The sequence below is a fragment of the Canis aureus genome, chromosome 11, assembly GCF_053574225.1.
Source record: "Canis aureus isolate CA01 chromosome 11, VMU_Caureus_v.1.0, whole genome shotgun sequence".
NCBI lineage: Eukaryota > Metazoa > Chordata > Mammalia > Carnivora > Canidae > Canis > Canis aureus.
The window spans coordinates 58636890-58653179 of NC_135621.1; the positions used below are offsets into that span (position 1 = coordinate 58636890).

At 36.4% G+C, this 16290-nt stretch overlaps 1 protein-coding gene across 8 annotated transcripts in view; it reads left to right on the forward strand.

Annotated features, from left to right (window-relative positions):
• Positions 1 to 16290, forward strand: part of EML6 (EMAP like 6) — a 270622-nt gene that overhangs the window by 110173 nt on the left and 144159 nt on the right. For all 8 annotated transcript variants that reach the window (XR_013389568.1, XR_013389567.1, XR_013389566.1 and 5 more), the window contains exons 3-7: positions 1661 to 1820; positions 4352 to 4450; positions 7056 to 7124; positions 14110 to 14295; positions 15887 to 16022. Coding sequence is in view for 5 of the 8 variants with exons in the window: in XM_077915410.1 (XP_077771536.1) it covers positions 1661 to 1820; positions 4352 to 4450; positions 7056 to 7124; positions 14110 to 14295; positions 15887 to 16022 (650 nt within the window). In the remaining 3 variants the exon portion in view is untranslated. The remainder of the gene's footprint in view (positions 1 to 1660; positions 1821 to 4351; positions 4451 to 7055; positions 7125 to 14109; positions 14296 to 15886; positions 16023 to 16290) is intronic.

Sequence of the window (16290 nt, forward strand, 5' to 3'; positions counted from 1 at the left end):
CTCCACCTGCACCCTCTTTGTTTAAAAAAGAAGAAAACAAAACCCGGAGGAAGCACCAGCCTGAGCAGGAGGGTGCAGGCGGGACAGCCCTCCGGCGTGGGGAGCAGTACCCAGGACGAGGGGGGCCAGTAGGACGTGGGCAGTGGGGGCGTAGGGAACACCTGGGAAGACAGCGAGCGGCACTACGGCACCAGCTGCAAGGGCCTGGGGGAGGGGGGTGCTCAGGAAAGGGGAGGTACTCTTAGGTCCTGCGCTGAAGACCACACTGGGTTTGGTGGGAGGCCAGGAAGGGAGCTCAATGCGGCGAGGACAAGCTCGCGGGGACAGCCTAGGGAGCCTGGTGCTGCAGAATCTGGGGGCAGCACACCTGGAGACCCGAGAGAGGCAGGAAGTCACCTGTGCTTGAAAGACGCACTGTGTCCACACACCGATGCACGTGTTGGTTGTATCTAGATGCCAGTTAGACAAATGATAATGAAACTTGCTTCGGGTGTTCTGAGCCTGGTGCTGTGCTGAATGCTCTGTATTTTGCCTACTTTTACGTTGGAACTCCATTATTATAGACGAGACACCTGAGGCAAAGAGATGAACGTCCCCCCAAAAAGACAGAAGGGGTAGGGACAGCAGCGTGCAGATCCAGGTCTGATTATACAGCATATGTCTGTATGAAAATCATGCTGGGACTTTGCGACGTCCTAAGCTCTAGAGCTAAAACAAAACACAGGAAAAAAAAAAGTAAAATCATGCCGAAGTTTGAAAAAAAGAATTGTCTAAATAGATGTTGAAATTGAAAAAGAAAAAGACTTGTGTAAACAGTCATCCGCTAGTTTTTCAGATAGGTGATGTGCCTTTTAAAAAATTCTCAACACCTATTTTTAGAAAGGTACAACTTCTTTACACAATGATTTAAAAACAGAGTAATTGCTCATCTAGGAATAATAATGATGACATTTCTCCCTCTTGACTGCTATACACTCTGAAATTCTAGTTGGTATTTGACAAAGTTTTGTTTTGATTGGACTACAGAGGAAAAAATGTTACACAAACCACAAGCATAGTAATTTGTGGTTCTTTCGGTGTTACAGTGATTTATGTAAAATAGAAATTTTCATTTAAAATACATAATCTATGGCAACCGACACAGAAGCAGCACTTGACTCTGAGACCCCTCCATGTTTTGAAATCCTAATGAGGATGGCATCCAGAGCTTGTGCAAGCAGGTTTAATTAATTCTGAGAAGTGCAGTTTCTCCTAGCAACAGCATCTTTTTTTTCAAATTAAAGTCAAAAGCTAACTTGAAAAAGCTGAGTAATATTTTCAAAGTAAGTAAATATCCTGACATAAAGCAATTATAGAACTATCTAGGTTTTTTAATCATAGAATTATAATCATAATAGTGTCTAATTTTAAGGTAACCAAATAGGTAAGATCAAATGAAATTAGTGCTAAACTGTGCTAAGCCTCTCTTTGCCATTCAACATTTCCATTAGAGAAGTCAGGTAATTTATCACTTTGAGGACAGTACAGACGTTTTCTCTTGAGAGTGTCTTGTTAGATGATTGAAATGAGAAAGAAATGTGGATAGAAGAAAATCAATGCTTTTCTTAACTTTGTTCAGGAGGATATGAAAAAGAGGCCTTTTTTTTTTTTCTTTTTTCAGCCTTGCCTTACACCCAGATAAAACTCTCGTTGCAACTGGCCAAGTTGGGAAGGAGCCATATATATGTATATGGGATTCCTATAATGTCCAGACTGTGTCTATTCTTAAAGATGTCCATACACATGGAGTCGCCTGCCTGGCTTTCGACTCAGATGGACAGGTGTGTGTCTTTTTCCATTTCCGTTTTCTTTAATGACTTCTCACAAGTCACCCAGAATTACAGTGCACATAGCTTATAGGCTCAGAAGGCCCACTGACCCTTGCTGCTTCCCCTTGTCCACCTCCTAGAATCCTCTCCTGTCAGAACCTTTCCAGCTGTCTCGTTGATACCCAGCTCTGGGTAGGTTCCAGTTTTGTTTCCCCTAGTCTCACCATCTGATGAAAAGCCTCCAGAAGCAAGTCATGAACTCGAGTTGATTGGACCTATTGTGACTCAGCAATTCCACTCTATCTTCCATTTTAGCTTCCTAAATTTGAAATCAGTGTTGGACCTAACCTTTTTCATAGACTTCAAGCCCTGAGCATCTCCTTTGCTTTTAGAGGATAGCACCACCTCCTAATAATTCACTGAGAAGATTCTCTTTAACTCTTTGCCTCAAGGTCTCTTCTAACTGCTGCTTCTCCCTATCCACTCCTGCAATTCAAGCAGCCACTGAGTTACGTGTATTTGAGTATCTTTACAGTCCCTCTGAGTGCATTTTCACCTTCCAGTTCTCTGCCACCATCCTTTAGGTTCCAAATCCATGCCCTGCCTGACAGTTTGAATAACCTCTAACTTGGCTTCACACTGTTTCATGCTAACACATTTCGCCAACTGAAAAAAGTGTGAGAGTATTATTTTAAAAAAACACCAAAAGTCCCATTTGTTCAGATTGGCAGTGGTTGACTTCCTGACTAAATTCAATGAATGTTAGCATGCAGACACAAGTACAAATGTGAATGTAGGCTTAGATGTGTACTCATAAGCACATTCTCTGATTTTGTTTTTGTAACAAACTTCAGAATTTGTTCTGAAGCATTACAAGAAAAACGTAATGCAGCAGAAGGAAATCCAGCTTTAACATTGACTTCGTTGTTATTTTGTGTTAAAATCTTAGCTGTTCTCTTTTAGATTCCATTTGGAAGGGTGAGGGTTAGGGTGGACTGCATGGTACTCAACTGTCAGCTGAGAAAAATAACCTATTTGCTTGTCATGATGGATTTCCCAGCTTGTTGGTGCCTATTGCTTCAGGTCTGCCTTATTCCCTGGACAGAGTTCACTGGAATCGAGTGATATTTAGAAAATGACAAATGGCCCATCACCTCTCAAACAACAAAAGGCAATAGAAATGCTTTTTAGGTAGCTCTGGGGCCTGTCACTACAAATGGACGAAATAGATTACTTTGGCTTTTTTTCAATCAAGAAATGTGGGTTTTACCTTAGTGCCCATGATTAAAAAAAGAAAAAAAAAAGAATAAGCTAAATGAAATCCACACACTTCAAATTTTTCTTATATGGATAAAAATGCAACCACATATTATAATTTCCATTGCTGGAAGGCTCTATTAAAACTTATAGCAGAGAAAAAAAACCCTGCAAAGACACCCTTTCTTAAGGGCACATTTTTAAAACTTCCAACCAAGTATTTTTTTATAGTAAATGTTACTGATGTAACAGTTACAGTAAACCATCTTTACTGAAGAAAATGGAATAATCCCTGCAGAATGACACGTTTGCATTTAGCTAGATGTGACTGTGTGTCATTCTATATATATGCATACACACTCAACATACTGAGTGAAATACATAAGCTCAGATACTCTTATTACTTGGGTGCCACTGTGTTTTCAAAACCCTTTGACTTACATTATTTCACCAGTGCACACAATAATCCTACAAGGCAGACATAACAAGTATTTGGCATTCATTTTACAAACGAGAAAACGTAATGTTAATTTTCCAAGGTCGTATGTCTGGCTCCTCACAAGTCAAAAGAGAAGCCAGATCTACTTACACCCAGTCCAGGCCTCTCTGTCCGTTACACAGTGCTGTTTCCTTAAGCAAGGCGTCTTGCTAGAAGCTCTTAATACATGTTTTGGTGATCTCTATTTTGTACATACTTAAATGTGTTAAATTTTCTTTTCCCTTGAGAACAAGTTCTGCTATAAGCCCAAAGAATTTATGCCAGGAGATGAAGTACTAGATTACTTTTACCAGCATGCCCCCTGAAATGTTTGTGGAACTATGAAAATTAAGAATGAACATAATGTTCATTGATGGGTTTTCTTCCCTATGTGTTTGTCAAACCCTTTAATTTTGGCAGTTTGACAAGGCTTTTTTAGACCATAGAATCCTAGACTGTTTTAAATCTCACGTTAAGATTTTAAATTTAAAAATTTAAACAATTTGAGAAAAAAAATTGAACCTTGCCTTCAGGTTTTGTTCCTCTGATGTTCACCAGTTAAATCAGAGGCTTTGAGACAAATGAGTTACAACTTCTAGGTTTTTGAAGTTTCAGTATATGCTAATAGAAGTCATCTCTGATATCGTTAGTTGTGTACTTAAGATGGATTTTGAGAAATAATTTTTTTCCCTATGTTCAGTTTCTGGCCCTGGGTGGGGTAGTCAGTGACCATTTGTTGAAAGAAGTCATGGATAATAAGAAATGTGCCCATCTGTTTCAGCTATTAAATTGTTGTTCTTATTCTTAGCGTTTGGCCTCTGTGGGATTGGATGCCAAAAACACAGTCTGCATTTGGGACTGGAGGAAGGGAAAACTTCTGGCCTCCGCCACTGGCCACTCTGACCGGGTAAGAGGAGCTTGTTGGATGGATCCATGCAGTTTCCATAACTGTGAGGGAATTATGCAGTAGCTTCCAGAGTTGTACTGTTTTTAAAAGTAAATTTTCCATGATAAGATTTTTTCCTACATGTTCAACCTAAAAACTGACTTTAAAAAAATCAATTCATGATCAATAATTATGTCAGCATGATCTCTTCTGCTGATCGGTTGCTTTCTTTAAATTTTTACTACTTTTCATAGGCAATACAAGTTTTTGATACTGGCATTTAGCATCTTCATAGAATCAAAATAGGGTTGAATTTGAAATTGTATGTAAAGTTTAGATATATTCATTTAGAAATGGAAGTAGTTAGAAAATATTCACAAAATGTGTTTACAAGTGTATACATTTTAACTTTAAATGAATATAATGACAGTTCATTAAACTGTGGCCTGCTTATCATAATGGAGTCCATGTGATCAGAAATAATTCCATATAGTCACAGCAGGCAAGAGAGGTTATGAGGCAGATCATAAATGTATTTCTCCATGTATTATCTTGCATAATTTAAATAATTTGACCACTTTATTAATTTTCTAATTTCAAAAAAAGTGAATTTGCATGACTATCTTACACTGATGGCTAGCTTTATATTTCCCCTCAGTGTAAGTGTTCATGCAGAACGAGGCCTGAATTAGATATTCACAGTCTCTTCTTTTATGGGAACTCTAAAATTTTTTTTCATCTACTGATGGAGAATCATGATTTTAAGGTGACTCCATAGTTGTTGCTACACATTTGGGCAAATTGTACTCAAGGATCAAGTTCTCAGAAAGTCCAGGAATGACCAGCAGTGGAACTTTGGTGTTGGAAGAGGCCCAGCACCCTCCTGGTCCCAATGGTTTCTACCCCTGGCCACTTGTAAGAATTCTCTATGGAGACTTTTCAGTGTAGTGATCCTTAATTAAGCTCTACTTGCAGGTTATTAACTTATTGGTAGTTAATTGGTATTAACTTCGTACTTAATGAACAGGTTGAAAATATTTGTGGTGCTCACATTTTGGATATGTTTCTGCTTATGATAATCCCATCATATCTTATAAAGTAAGTTGGATTAGACTATATCAATATGTGAATTTCTTACTGTTTTGCTCATGTATTTTACACCTTCCATTTAGAAGTAAATTGTGAAAAGTATAATGCTACTCTAGTGCAAACTCTATCATTTTGAGAGCCTAGAATGTTTTAATGAAATACTGTTCTTTTAGAACACTGTTCTCCAAGACCCCATAATTTGTATCACACAGTTTTGTTCTTTATTACTGGTGCCAATATGAATTATTACTGGCTCCTTATGGGCAAATGATTATCTTCAAGATTATTTTAGTGGCTAAAATACTTAATCTCTAGCACTCATTTGTGTAATGAGTGCTTTATAGCCTATAAAATGATTGTACATACATTATCTTAATTGATCTCAGAACTGAGGGGTTATTTTATAGATGCTAAAACTAGCCTGAGATTGCCTAGCTAAAATAGGCTCCGAGTCTCATTGGAACTTGGTACTTGGACCAAGTGCTCTTTCTTCAGTGCTCTTTCTGTGGTCTATAATTGTTCCTGTCTACCTAACTGAAGGTTATAGGTCCTCCTTTTCTCTCTGATGATTGGTCCATATTTCTCCTTCCTATGTGATGAGAAATTAGCAGCCTAAGCTCTTTCTCTGATTTAGACTCCAGCCCTGACAATTATTCCTTCTCTCTATTAGAGCTTCACAGAATGTGGTCCATGGACTGACTGCATAAGAATCTCTTGGGGTCTGTTTAAGAATGCAGCTGCTTGGACCCAATTTCATACCCACTAAATCAAAATCTTTCAGCTGGGCTGGTAAAATATGCACTTTGAACAATTGCCACAGATGATCTGACCCTCAAGGTTGACCGGTTCTTCTCTTCCTCGTTCCCAAAATGGAAAACTGCCTGCAAACTGTCTGGTAGCTTTTCTTAAAGAATGATAAATAGTTTTAGTGGATATGTTTTCAGTTCCTTGGAAAACTGAAAATATAATAGTATTTTGAGTCAGATTAAAATGCTACGCTAAAGGACTATTTCAGGTGGGCTAAGTTAGGTGCCAAATAAATGCCTCTGCCTTATGTTTATGAATGTTAACTTCTATGATTATGAGAAAGTATCAGCCACATTGAATTGCAGTTGACTATTAAACATTTTCCTGCTTAAACACTTCATAATTCTTTTTATTTTTATTGCAAAGCTATCTCAAAGGCATTTTGTTATCATTATGGAGAGGTATAGAAAATTTGATAAAAAATTATTCTAAATCATTACAATTTGTTTACCCTGGGTGGACCAAGTTAAAATATGACACCAGCTTGTTTCAATGATGGTGGTTAATTATTATTTCTTTATTCAGGCCTAAGGTAAGTAGATATGATGCAACAAAACGTGTGTTAGCAACTCCTGATCCATTGCCAAGCCAAATGCCCCCATTGTTCAGTCTACGTAGGTAACATTGTGTTCTAAGTGTTAGGATAGAGTCTTGGCAGTTGAACTGATACCTGAAAGAAGGCAAAAATGCCTAAATGACCAACATAGCAATTTTTAATTGTTTTAAACAGATTTTTGATATTTCCTGGGATCCATATCAGCCAAACAGAGTGGTTAGCTGTGGAGTAAAACATATAAAGGTAAAGTAGTTTTTTAAAAAACATTTTTTTGATACCTTGAATGAGAAGAATTTAACGTGCTTATGTACATAATTTGATGTTGAGAAGTGGCTCAGTTTTATTTGTGTATCTTAAATTTGGAGCTGTTTTACCTGTTTCTTTAATCTTGAAGCAAGCTGACATCAGCTGATGGGGCTCTTTCAGAACTACTATGAAAGGACCATCAAGTGGAGTCCCAGCAGGCAGCTGAAAAGAAAACTTTGTTAAATAAATGCTAAACTAAATACTCATAGTACTTCTAGGATTGCAAGTTTTAAAACAGTTCTGATTTTAATACTGTGAATTAAACTCTTATATTTTGATGAATGTTTTACACATACTGCATACCAAAACTTGGTCGTGTTGATACATTCTTTTAGAAGGAAGGTGCCATGTTGGGTTGGATATAGAAATAAAGGGATCCATAGTACAAACCTACCTAGGTCATTGGTTTTTAAATGCCTCTGTCTTCCCCTAGACTACACAGACTGAATTATCACAGGTGGCCCAGGATCTACCTTTGGCTATTTGCTTCATTCCATTTTGTTAAACAGGTAGCAAAGTCAACATCATTAACTTTCTTTGCTCCAATATAGCAAAAATTTCTGCTGGGCCCTGGGATATACCCCAGGATCTTCTCTCTACAGGTTTGTAGCTAATTGAGGTTAAAGTTCATAACTGAAAGAGTGTAAGGATTACTTGCTTGACTCCAGCAAGTGGAGATCTCTGCAGGTGTAAAAAAATACTGAGTTTTTGTATAAATGGAGTGGGTATCTATATTATTCCCCCAACCAAATCCTCCTGTTTCCCAGTTCTTTTGTTCTTCTTCGAGTCTAGCTTTCTATGATCCTCCCCACTGTTCCTACTTCATGGTTAGAAAAGAATAGATGATGAGATGCTCAGAAATAAATATAATGAGGTATGCAAGACTTAGTTAAAGAATATTACAAACCTTTACAGAGGAATATAAAGGGAGACATGAGCAAGTGGAGAGATAACCTTGGTTCTGGACATGATGTCTAAAAATTACAAGGAATATCATTTCAATTATATTCAGTACAAGGTCAAATAACATCTCCAGAAGTTTTGTTATTGTCATATGACTTTTCTTTTTAAAGATTTTATTTATTCATGAGAGAGAGAGAGAGAGAGAGAGAGGCAGAGACACAGGCAGAGGGAAAAGCAGGCTTCATACAGGGAGCCCGACATGGGACTCAATCCCGGGTCCCCAGGATCAGGCCCTGGGCGGAAGGTGGCGCTAAACCGCTGAGCCACCTGGGCTACCCATGACAATTCTTTTTCATTTATTCTAAGTTAGTCTGGAAAGATAAAAAAATGAGAATAACCAAGAACTTGGATTAAAAAAAAAAAGGATAGTGAAGAGGAAACTATATTACTATTTACTAAAACATATTATGAAATTAAAATAATTAAAATATATCAGATTGGGATAAGGATAAATAACAAAACAAGGCTGAGAAACAGACTTTAAAAGATATAAAAATTTAGAATATAAGAATAGTATCTACACCAGAGGGCCCTAGGACAGTTTGTTATCTATTTTGGGGAAAAAGTTGTATATTATTATTTCATACCCTACACTAGAATAAAGTCTTTATGAATCAAAGAGTTAAATGTTTAAAAAACTATAAAATAACAAGAAGAATATCTAAGTAAATGTTTAACTGCTCCTAAGTGTGTGAAAGGCCTTTCTGAGTGTAAAAGCAAAGTAAGAAACCATAAAGAATAACTATTATAGATTCAATTATATAAACATTAAAACATTCTGTCTACCTGACCCTCACCCCGAAGAAACAAAGGAGGCAAACCAAAAAACAAGCAAAGTGTAAGCCACAAGCATGTTAGATAGAATTTTGGTTTGTCCTTGAAATGTCAAGACCTCTGACAAACCTGTAAAATGGACAAAGGACATGTGTAATTGACAAAAATAGAAACATTGTCATCTAATAGATATATGAAAGTCTAAATCTCATAAACCAGGAGTAGAAATTTTAAAATAACAATGTTTTTATTTTTAATCCATTAAAATGTACTTTTGCCAAAATTTAGTGAATGGACACTCTAAAACCTTGCTGGTGGACAGGTAAATGAGTACCAGAAATGAGTGTTCCTGGTCTTTCATTTCAGAAATTTGGTAATATCTATCAATAGCTTTAGAAATGTTAATATCCTTTGAGCCAGTAATTTCTTTTCAGTGTTAGTATGTGTGGTGCCAAAGAGAGCACAGCCAATAATTGCATATCTTGGAATTTATCTCAAGGAAATTGTTTGGAGTATGAACCTAGGATGGGTTCATTGTTGAATAACTTACCAATAGCAAATAAAACTAGACAAAAGAAGACATGAAGCCACCTGACCTCAGGTGGTTAAATAAAATATAGTATATCCATAGGAAGAAATGCTGTGCAACCATTACAAGTTATGATTTAGATGATTATTTGATGTTATTAGGAAATATGCAAGATTCATTTACAGTCTACTGGTTGGGGTAAATTTGTTGCTTTGATCATTTTTCTTTTTACTTTAGAAGTAAAGTATATTTTCATGTAGGAAATAAATTGAAAAGAGATCCCAAAATGTTACACAGTTAACCCTGGGTAGTGAGTTGATGATTAATTTTTTTCTTTATTTTAAAAATTATCTTACAATAACATGTATTTCCAAAATAAGAAAAAAGTAATGAAAAAACAGAAGACAAAAAGATAAGCCTATAGGTTCTATTATTCAAAGGTGTCAAGTGTCCTACCAATACCTTAGGATTTCATTAACATTTTGTTATCCTTGTGCAGAAACCTGAGAATGTGTTTGCTCAAATACAGGCACTTTTTGCTTAAGTAGCAGTTGGAGGGTCCTACATTGGCTTATATGGGCCACCTGAAAGACTCATTAAATTTGATAAACATTAATTGCATTTCTACCATGTGAAAGACTAAAAACTTGACCCTACTCTCAATTTGCTTGATGTATAGCAATTAAAACATTAAAACAGAACATTCTGAAAGAGAGGCAAACCCAAAATGCTCTAGCGATAAAGGGGAGATCCCAACTGGTTAGAGGAATTTTAGGTGTTCCAAGAAGGGAATGGTATTGTATCTGAGCCTTGTTGGGAAGATGAGTGTTTGGTAGGGAGAGCTTGGAAGGCAGCAGAACCAGAAGAGGGGAGGCGTTGCCCTTTAGTCAGGAGTTATAATGGGTAGGCATTGGTCACCCGTAGAATCATGGGACTAGGGAGCAGAAAGGTCCTTAGCCCATCATATGTTCAAAGATTATCAACGTTTTCATCACTAAAGATCCTCTTTCCTAACTTTCCTAGGAAACCAGTATTTCAAAAAATTTTAGCCAGAAAATAACTGATAAATAACTCCCTTTACAGTTTTTATTAATCAACGGTGTATGTATCTGCAAACATTTATTAATCAAAGGTGTATGTATCTGCAATCTAACAAATGGCAAAGGCACTGAACTGTTCTTTTACCCACAATTGAACAGTTTGTGAGATCATAAGATCATAAGCCTCATTTCCATTAGGCTTTGGTGGCTCTCTAGAAGTCTGGGGTTCTGACCCCAGAGCCATCATCCACCCACATATCTTACAGTGAGAAAGTCAAGACATAGGAGGTTATTTGACTTTGAATCCTCATTGTTATCTCCTACTTGACTCTGGGAAAGCTATTTAATCTCCTGGATGCTGAATTTCTCTCAAAACAAAACAAAACAAAACAAAACAAAACCAGAGGGTTGTGGATCACTACCTTCTGAATTTATAAAGAATTACATTAAACAATGTATGGAGCCAATGAGGGCACAATAATGTTAATTTTTTCCTCTTCTCCTGGGATCACAAAAATGATGGCAGAGAAGATTTAAACTCAGTCTCTAGCTCTCTGTGTAGAACTCGTCCCACTTGGAAATTATTTCTTCAATGATCTATCTTGGCCTGACTTTACTCCCAAAAACAGATTATTAAAAATAATAGATTAGCTGCTTAATTCATGAATTATTCTCCAGCTTCTTCTCTATTTATTTCCATTCTTGGTTAACTCTTTTAATCCGTTAATTCTAAAAACAGAGATACACAAAACCCTGGAACTTCACTTAAAAACACCAAGAGTGGAACGCCTGGGTGGCTCAGTAGCTGAGTGCCTCCCTTCAGCCCAGGGAGTGATCCTGGAGACCCAGGATCGAGTCCCACATTGGGTTCCCTGCATGGAGACTGCTTCTCTCTCTGCCTGTGTCTCTGCCTCTCTCTCTCTCTCTCTCTCTCTGTGTCTCTCATGAATAAATAAAATCTTAAAAAAAAAAAAAAAACAGTAAGAGCTGTTTATCCCATTAAATTTGTTATTTTTTAGCAGACATTTTTTTCTAAGCAAAACTGAATATTTTTTAGCTCAAATGCAATAGTCTGCAAATGCCCATCTAGCCATCTTTATCAATTTTGTTTAGAAAGAACCCACAACAAGTTTTAGCAGGCTTTAGCAAATACTTTCACTATCTGTATTTTCTAGAACCAATTTGAAGATCCCCACCTTTCCCCCCAATCCTACCTGATGGCAAATGAATGATTCCAGTGACAAGTTGAATGCAAAAATCTTTGATGCACTCCAAGAAAATATTTTTTTACGTGAAATTTTTGCAGCTAGGGTGAAAACCTTTCTGGTTTTACAAATTCTCAGTGTTTGGCAGATAGGTAAATTTCAATTATCTGAAATGAATGCTTAAAAACAGTAGCAGAAGGGACATTGGAGTTTATCTAGAGCCAGATGAACTCCAAGGTACTTGCCAGTTCTAACAAATTTAGCATTCCAATCTGGGGATGGAGATTGGGGAAGATAAACAATGTCTGTTCATTTGATGTGGATTTACTGATGTGTTGCTACCTTAAATTGTCACTGTTTTTCAAATAGGAAATCCTTCTCAAGAAATAATTCAGAAATTTGCCGTTTCTACAAAAAGTTGCTTATCCAGGCATTACATCTATATATGCCTTTTTAGAGAGTCATTTGATTATTTGGAATGTTTCATGTTGGCACTGTTCTATCCTACTGGGTGATTAATCAGAACAACCTTTGTGTCTGAGGATAATGGTCTATGTTTTGTGGTTGTCCGTTAGGAATATTTCCATAACTCGGCGTTGTATGTTAATGATGAGTCACTGAATGTTACTTCAGAAACCAATATTGCACTGTATGTTAACTACCTAAAATTTAAATTAAAATTGTTAAAATTTCAGTAACTCAGATCAGAGGTGCACATTCTAAGTTAAATAATAACTACAAAATAACTACTCTTCTTTAGGGATAATGATTACAAAATTATTACTCTCCTTTTAATCTTCCCATAGCGGAGACATGGTGAAAAAAGTAAATGTCTACCTTCTTTGGTTTTTGGCATGTTTCTACTTCTAGTAAGTGTTTATACCTGGTAGTTTGTTCAGGTTCAAGGGTAATACTTAAATAGGAGATGTTTTCTGAAAGCGTATACTTAATTATCTTGTCCCCAGATCTTTTGTTCCTTCCATGTGTACTTTCCATAAAGGTAATAAATACCCAAAGAAACAAATCACTAGAGTTGACACTTTCCTCCTTAATTAGAGAAGAATCCTGTAGTGGCACACCTGCCTCTCCTCCTCCCTAAGGACCACCTCCTCCATTGCTGCCAGAGTCCCAGACCTCCTGGGTGGTACAACCATCCCAGAACTGCTTCCCTCAATATTTTAAGAGGCAGCCATTTTTCCTCTCCCACAAGCACAGAATATTTGGCTTGTCAGTGATTTTTCCTCACACTTTTCTTGTTACCTGGATTTGCCTAATCCTATTCTTTTGATCTCCTGTGCAACTTCTTCTTCCACTGATCCAAATCCTAGCCTTGTTCTTTCCAAAGAATTCAACACAGTTCTCTATTTTTGAATTTTCTTGCCACTTGTATGTAATCTGAATACACTACCTTGAAATTGTCTCTTGCTTTAATTGTATCTTCATTAGATTTAAAGTTCTCAAGGCAAAGATCAAGATTTAAATTTTTTTCATGTAGAACACCCATTAAGCCCTCACCTTCAGCAGACCATGTCGGCTTCACTTTTCCCTCACTTCCAAATGGGGATGATAGGAATAGTTGCATTAGCCTGTGCTCAGGGGTATTATGAATATCAAATAAACGTAAGGAGTCTTTATAAACTAAAGGGCTATATACATGGCAGGAAAGTTATATCAGTTCATAAATTTAAAAAACCATGTCAAAGCAAAATACTTAATTGCTGTATAACCATGGAAGTTTTGCTGTTGCTTTCTATAGTAGCTCAAGCTTTATGCTTGATGGTCTTCCACATGATAAATTATGCAATGAAAACTGAAAAGCTTAATCAGTTATTCAGTTATATAGAAAGATAACTCATATTTAGAAAACTTTTTGAGTAACATTTCTACAGTGAAGATTTTTATCACATTTTTAGTTAGACATTATTTCCAAATACATACATATATATATATACACCCAAAAATGTCTAGAAGATACATCAACATGTTAAACGGGACATTCTAGATACCTCCATTTTCCTTTTTATATTTTCTGAATTTCAAAATTTCTTCACTGTGAACCTATACTGCCTCTGTAATTTGACTAAAAATTAAAGGCCTGATGATTCTTCCATTTTATTCCAACTCTGAGAACACTGATGTTTTGTGTTTAATGACCATTAAACACTTAGCAAATTTTGGGAATTTTGTTACTTTGAAAGTTTAAAAAATGCCATTAAAAGTTTTTCTTATGCTGCTAGTAGTTGGCTAAAAGGTTTTTGCAATTCTGTAGGTTGCAGTAGAACAAGTTATGTGTGCCTCGTTTGGCTATAGCCAATGATATAGAATGCACTGAAATAGAAGCAAATACCAATAATGTGATGCATCAGAATGAGTACATTATTTTTGGATCTGTTCATCTTATTGCTTTCCAGTTTTGGATGCTCTGTGGAAATGCCCTGACTGCAAAAAGAGGGATATTTGGCAAAACAGGGGATCTTCAGACCATCCTTTGCCTTGCATGTGCCAAAGAAGACATCACCTATTCTGGTGCTTTAAATGGAGACATCTACGTCTGGAAAGGGCTCAATTTAGTCCGCACTATCCAAGGAGCACATAGTGTGAGTGTATCCATGTGGAAATTTGGTGGTCGTTTATGAAATAAGTTGACATCACAAATATGTGTTTCTTCTCCTGTTACTTTAGAATCAGCAGACTCTGCTGAACACTCTCAAAACATTCATAAAAGCTTTCCCAAATTAATTCTGTTCACCTAAAAGAAATATTTCAAAAATGTAATAATTTAGCCTTCACCTCAATTATTGATTGAGTTGCTTAGTGTTATTATTCACTAACATCTAGACGAATAGAACTATTTCATCATCCTTTTCATCTTATAGATTAATACTTCTCAAACTTTAAGGTACCTATGAATCTCCTGGGGATCTTGTTAAAATGCAGATTCTGTCTCAGTCTGGGATGATGCCACTGCTGCTAGCCTGTGGCCCGTGCATTGAATAGCAAGAATGTGGATAGCTGTTGTTTCTACATTGGCTGGTAGGGGTAGATTGTCCTCACTCTGAAGGAGTGAGCATCACCTCCATATCCCAATTATAAGCTCTTAAGACACAAACAGGAACTGTTGATAAAATTCTCTCTTTTGATGGTCTGCTCTGTAATAACAAGAGCAAACTTTATTTCTGACCATTCTGCTTTCTTTTGAAACATAGGATAATGGTTACATTGCTGTATCTATAGATGATAAGATAGAAATGCGCAGAAGAATGGGGAGATGTGAAAGCTGAAGCCTATTGTAGTAAATGAAGATTGGGTAAAAAATTTTTAGAAACTCCCCAGACCTATAGCTTATTGCCTCCACATTGGCCCCCTATTACTTGTAATATAAAGAAAAATTGAAGTGCATCTTAGCAAAATACCTTTCATTGTCTTGTATGTTGAACCAGTTTTCTTGGCTTCACTAATTATTAAACAGTTTTATAAACAATCCAGAGGTCCATAGTTGTCTTCATGCATAAAAGCAGCTGCCTTAATGACCTAATTTCTCTTCACACTGGATCTTATGTGAACAGTATATACTTGTAACAATTTTCAATATACCAGGTAAATATTTTCCTGTGGAAAAGCATCTTTAAGTTATGTAACTATTTCAGATGTGAAAAAAAATCATCTTTATATAATGCTTAACAAACTGACACAAATGTAATTTGTCTTCAGTTAGGATCAGGCGATGCCTTCTTAAGCTCACTGAGATGCATTTTGGGCACCTGCTTACCAGTGAAAGTGTTTATGTTCCTAGCTGGCATATCTTTGTTTGATTATTTTGAATGGCAATTTATATGAAACACCTCCATTGTTGCCTTTTCTTTATAAAGATCAGGTGTCACATAAACAGTTTGATCTTTATATCTACTTTAACCAAGGAATTAGTGAATTTTTTTCAATTTGCCATCAGTTCAGTAATGGTTTAAAGGAGCATTTGAACTAATTTGCTTTGGTAGTAATTATGATCAATTTTTAATGTAGACAAAATGAAGGATATTATAAATGGTTACCTGGTCTATTGTCAGGATTTCAATAGAGAACAAGAGATTTAAAACTTTTTTGTTTTGTTTTTGCTCTTTTTTAAAATTGTCAATACCAACTATAATGGCTATTCAGAATCATTGCAGTATTATCTGGCTTACTCAACAGGCTGGAATTTTTAGCATGTATGCTTGTGAAGAAGGCTTTGCCACTGGTGGACGAGATGGGTGTATTCGATTATGGGACACTGATTTCAAACCAATAACCAAAATTGATCTCAGGGAGACAGAACAAGGATATAAAGGTAATATATGTATTAATACCCATAACTTTAAGAGATAAGCACAATATGAAGTTCTGTATTTATATTGGTTTCTCTGTACCCCATCTTATTCCAGAAAGGACTTAAGGCAGTTTACATAAATAGATAGAAAGAAAATCGAAAGTGTATTAAAAATAAATGGATACCCCGTCATCCTCATTTGCATGAAGGTATCTGCATGTATTAGTGATATTCCTGCTACAAGGATCAAGGAGATAATGGAAAACTACTGAGTGGTATCTTGGGAAAT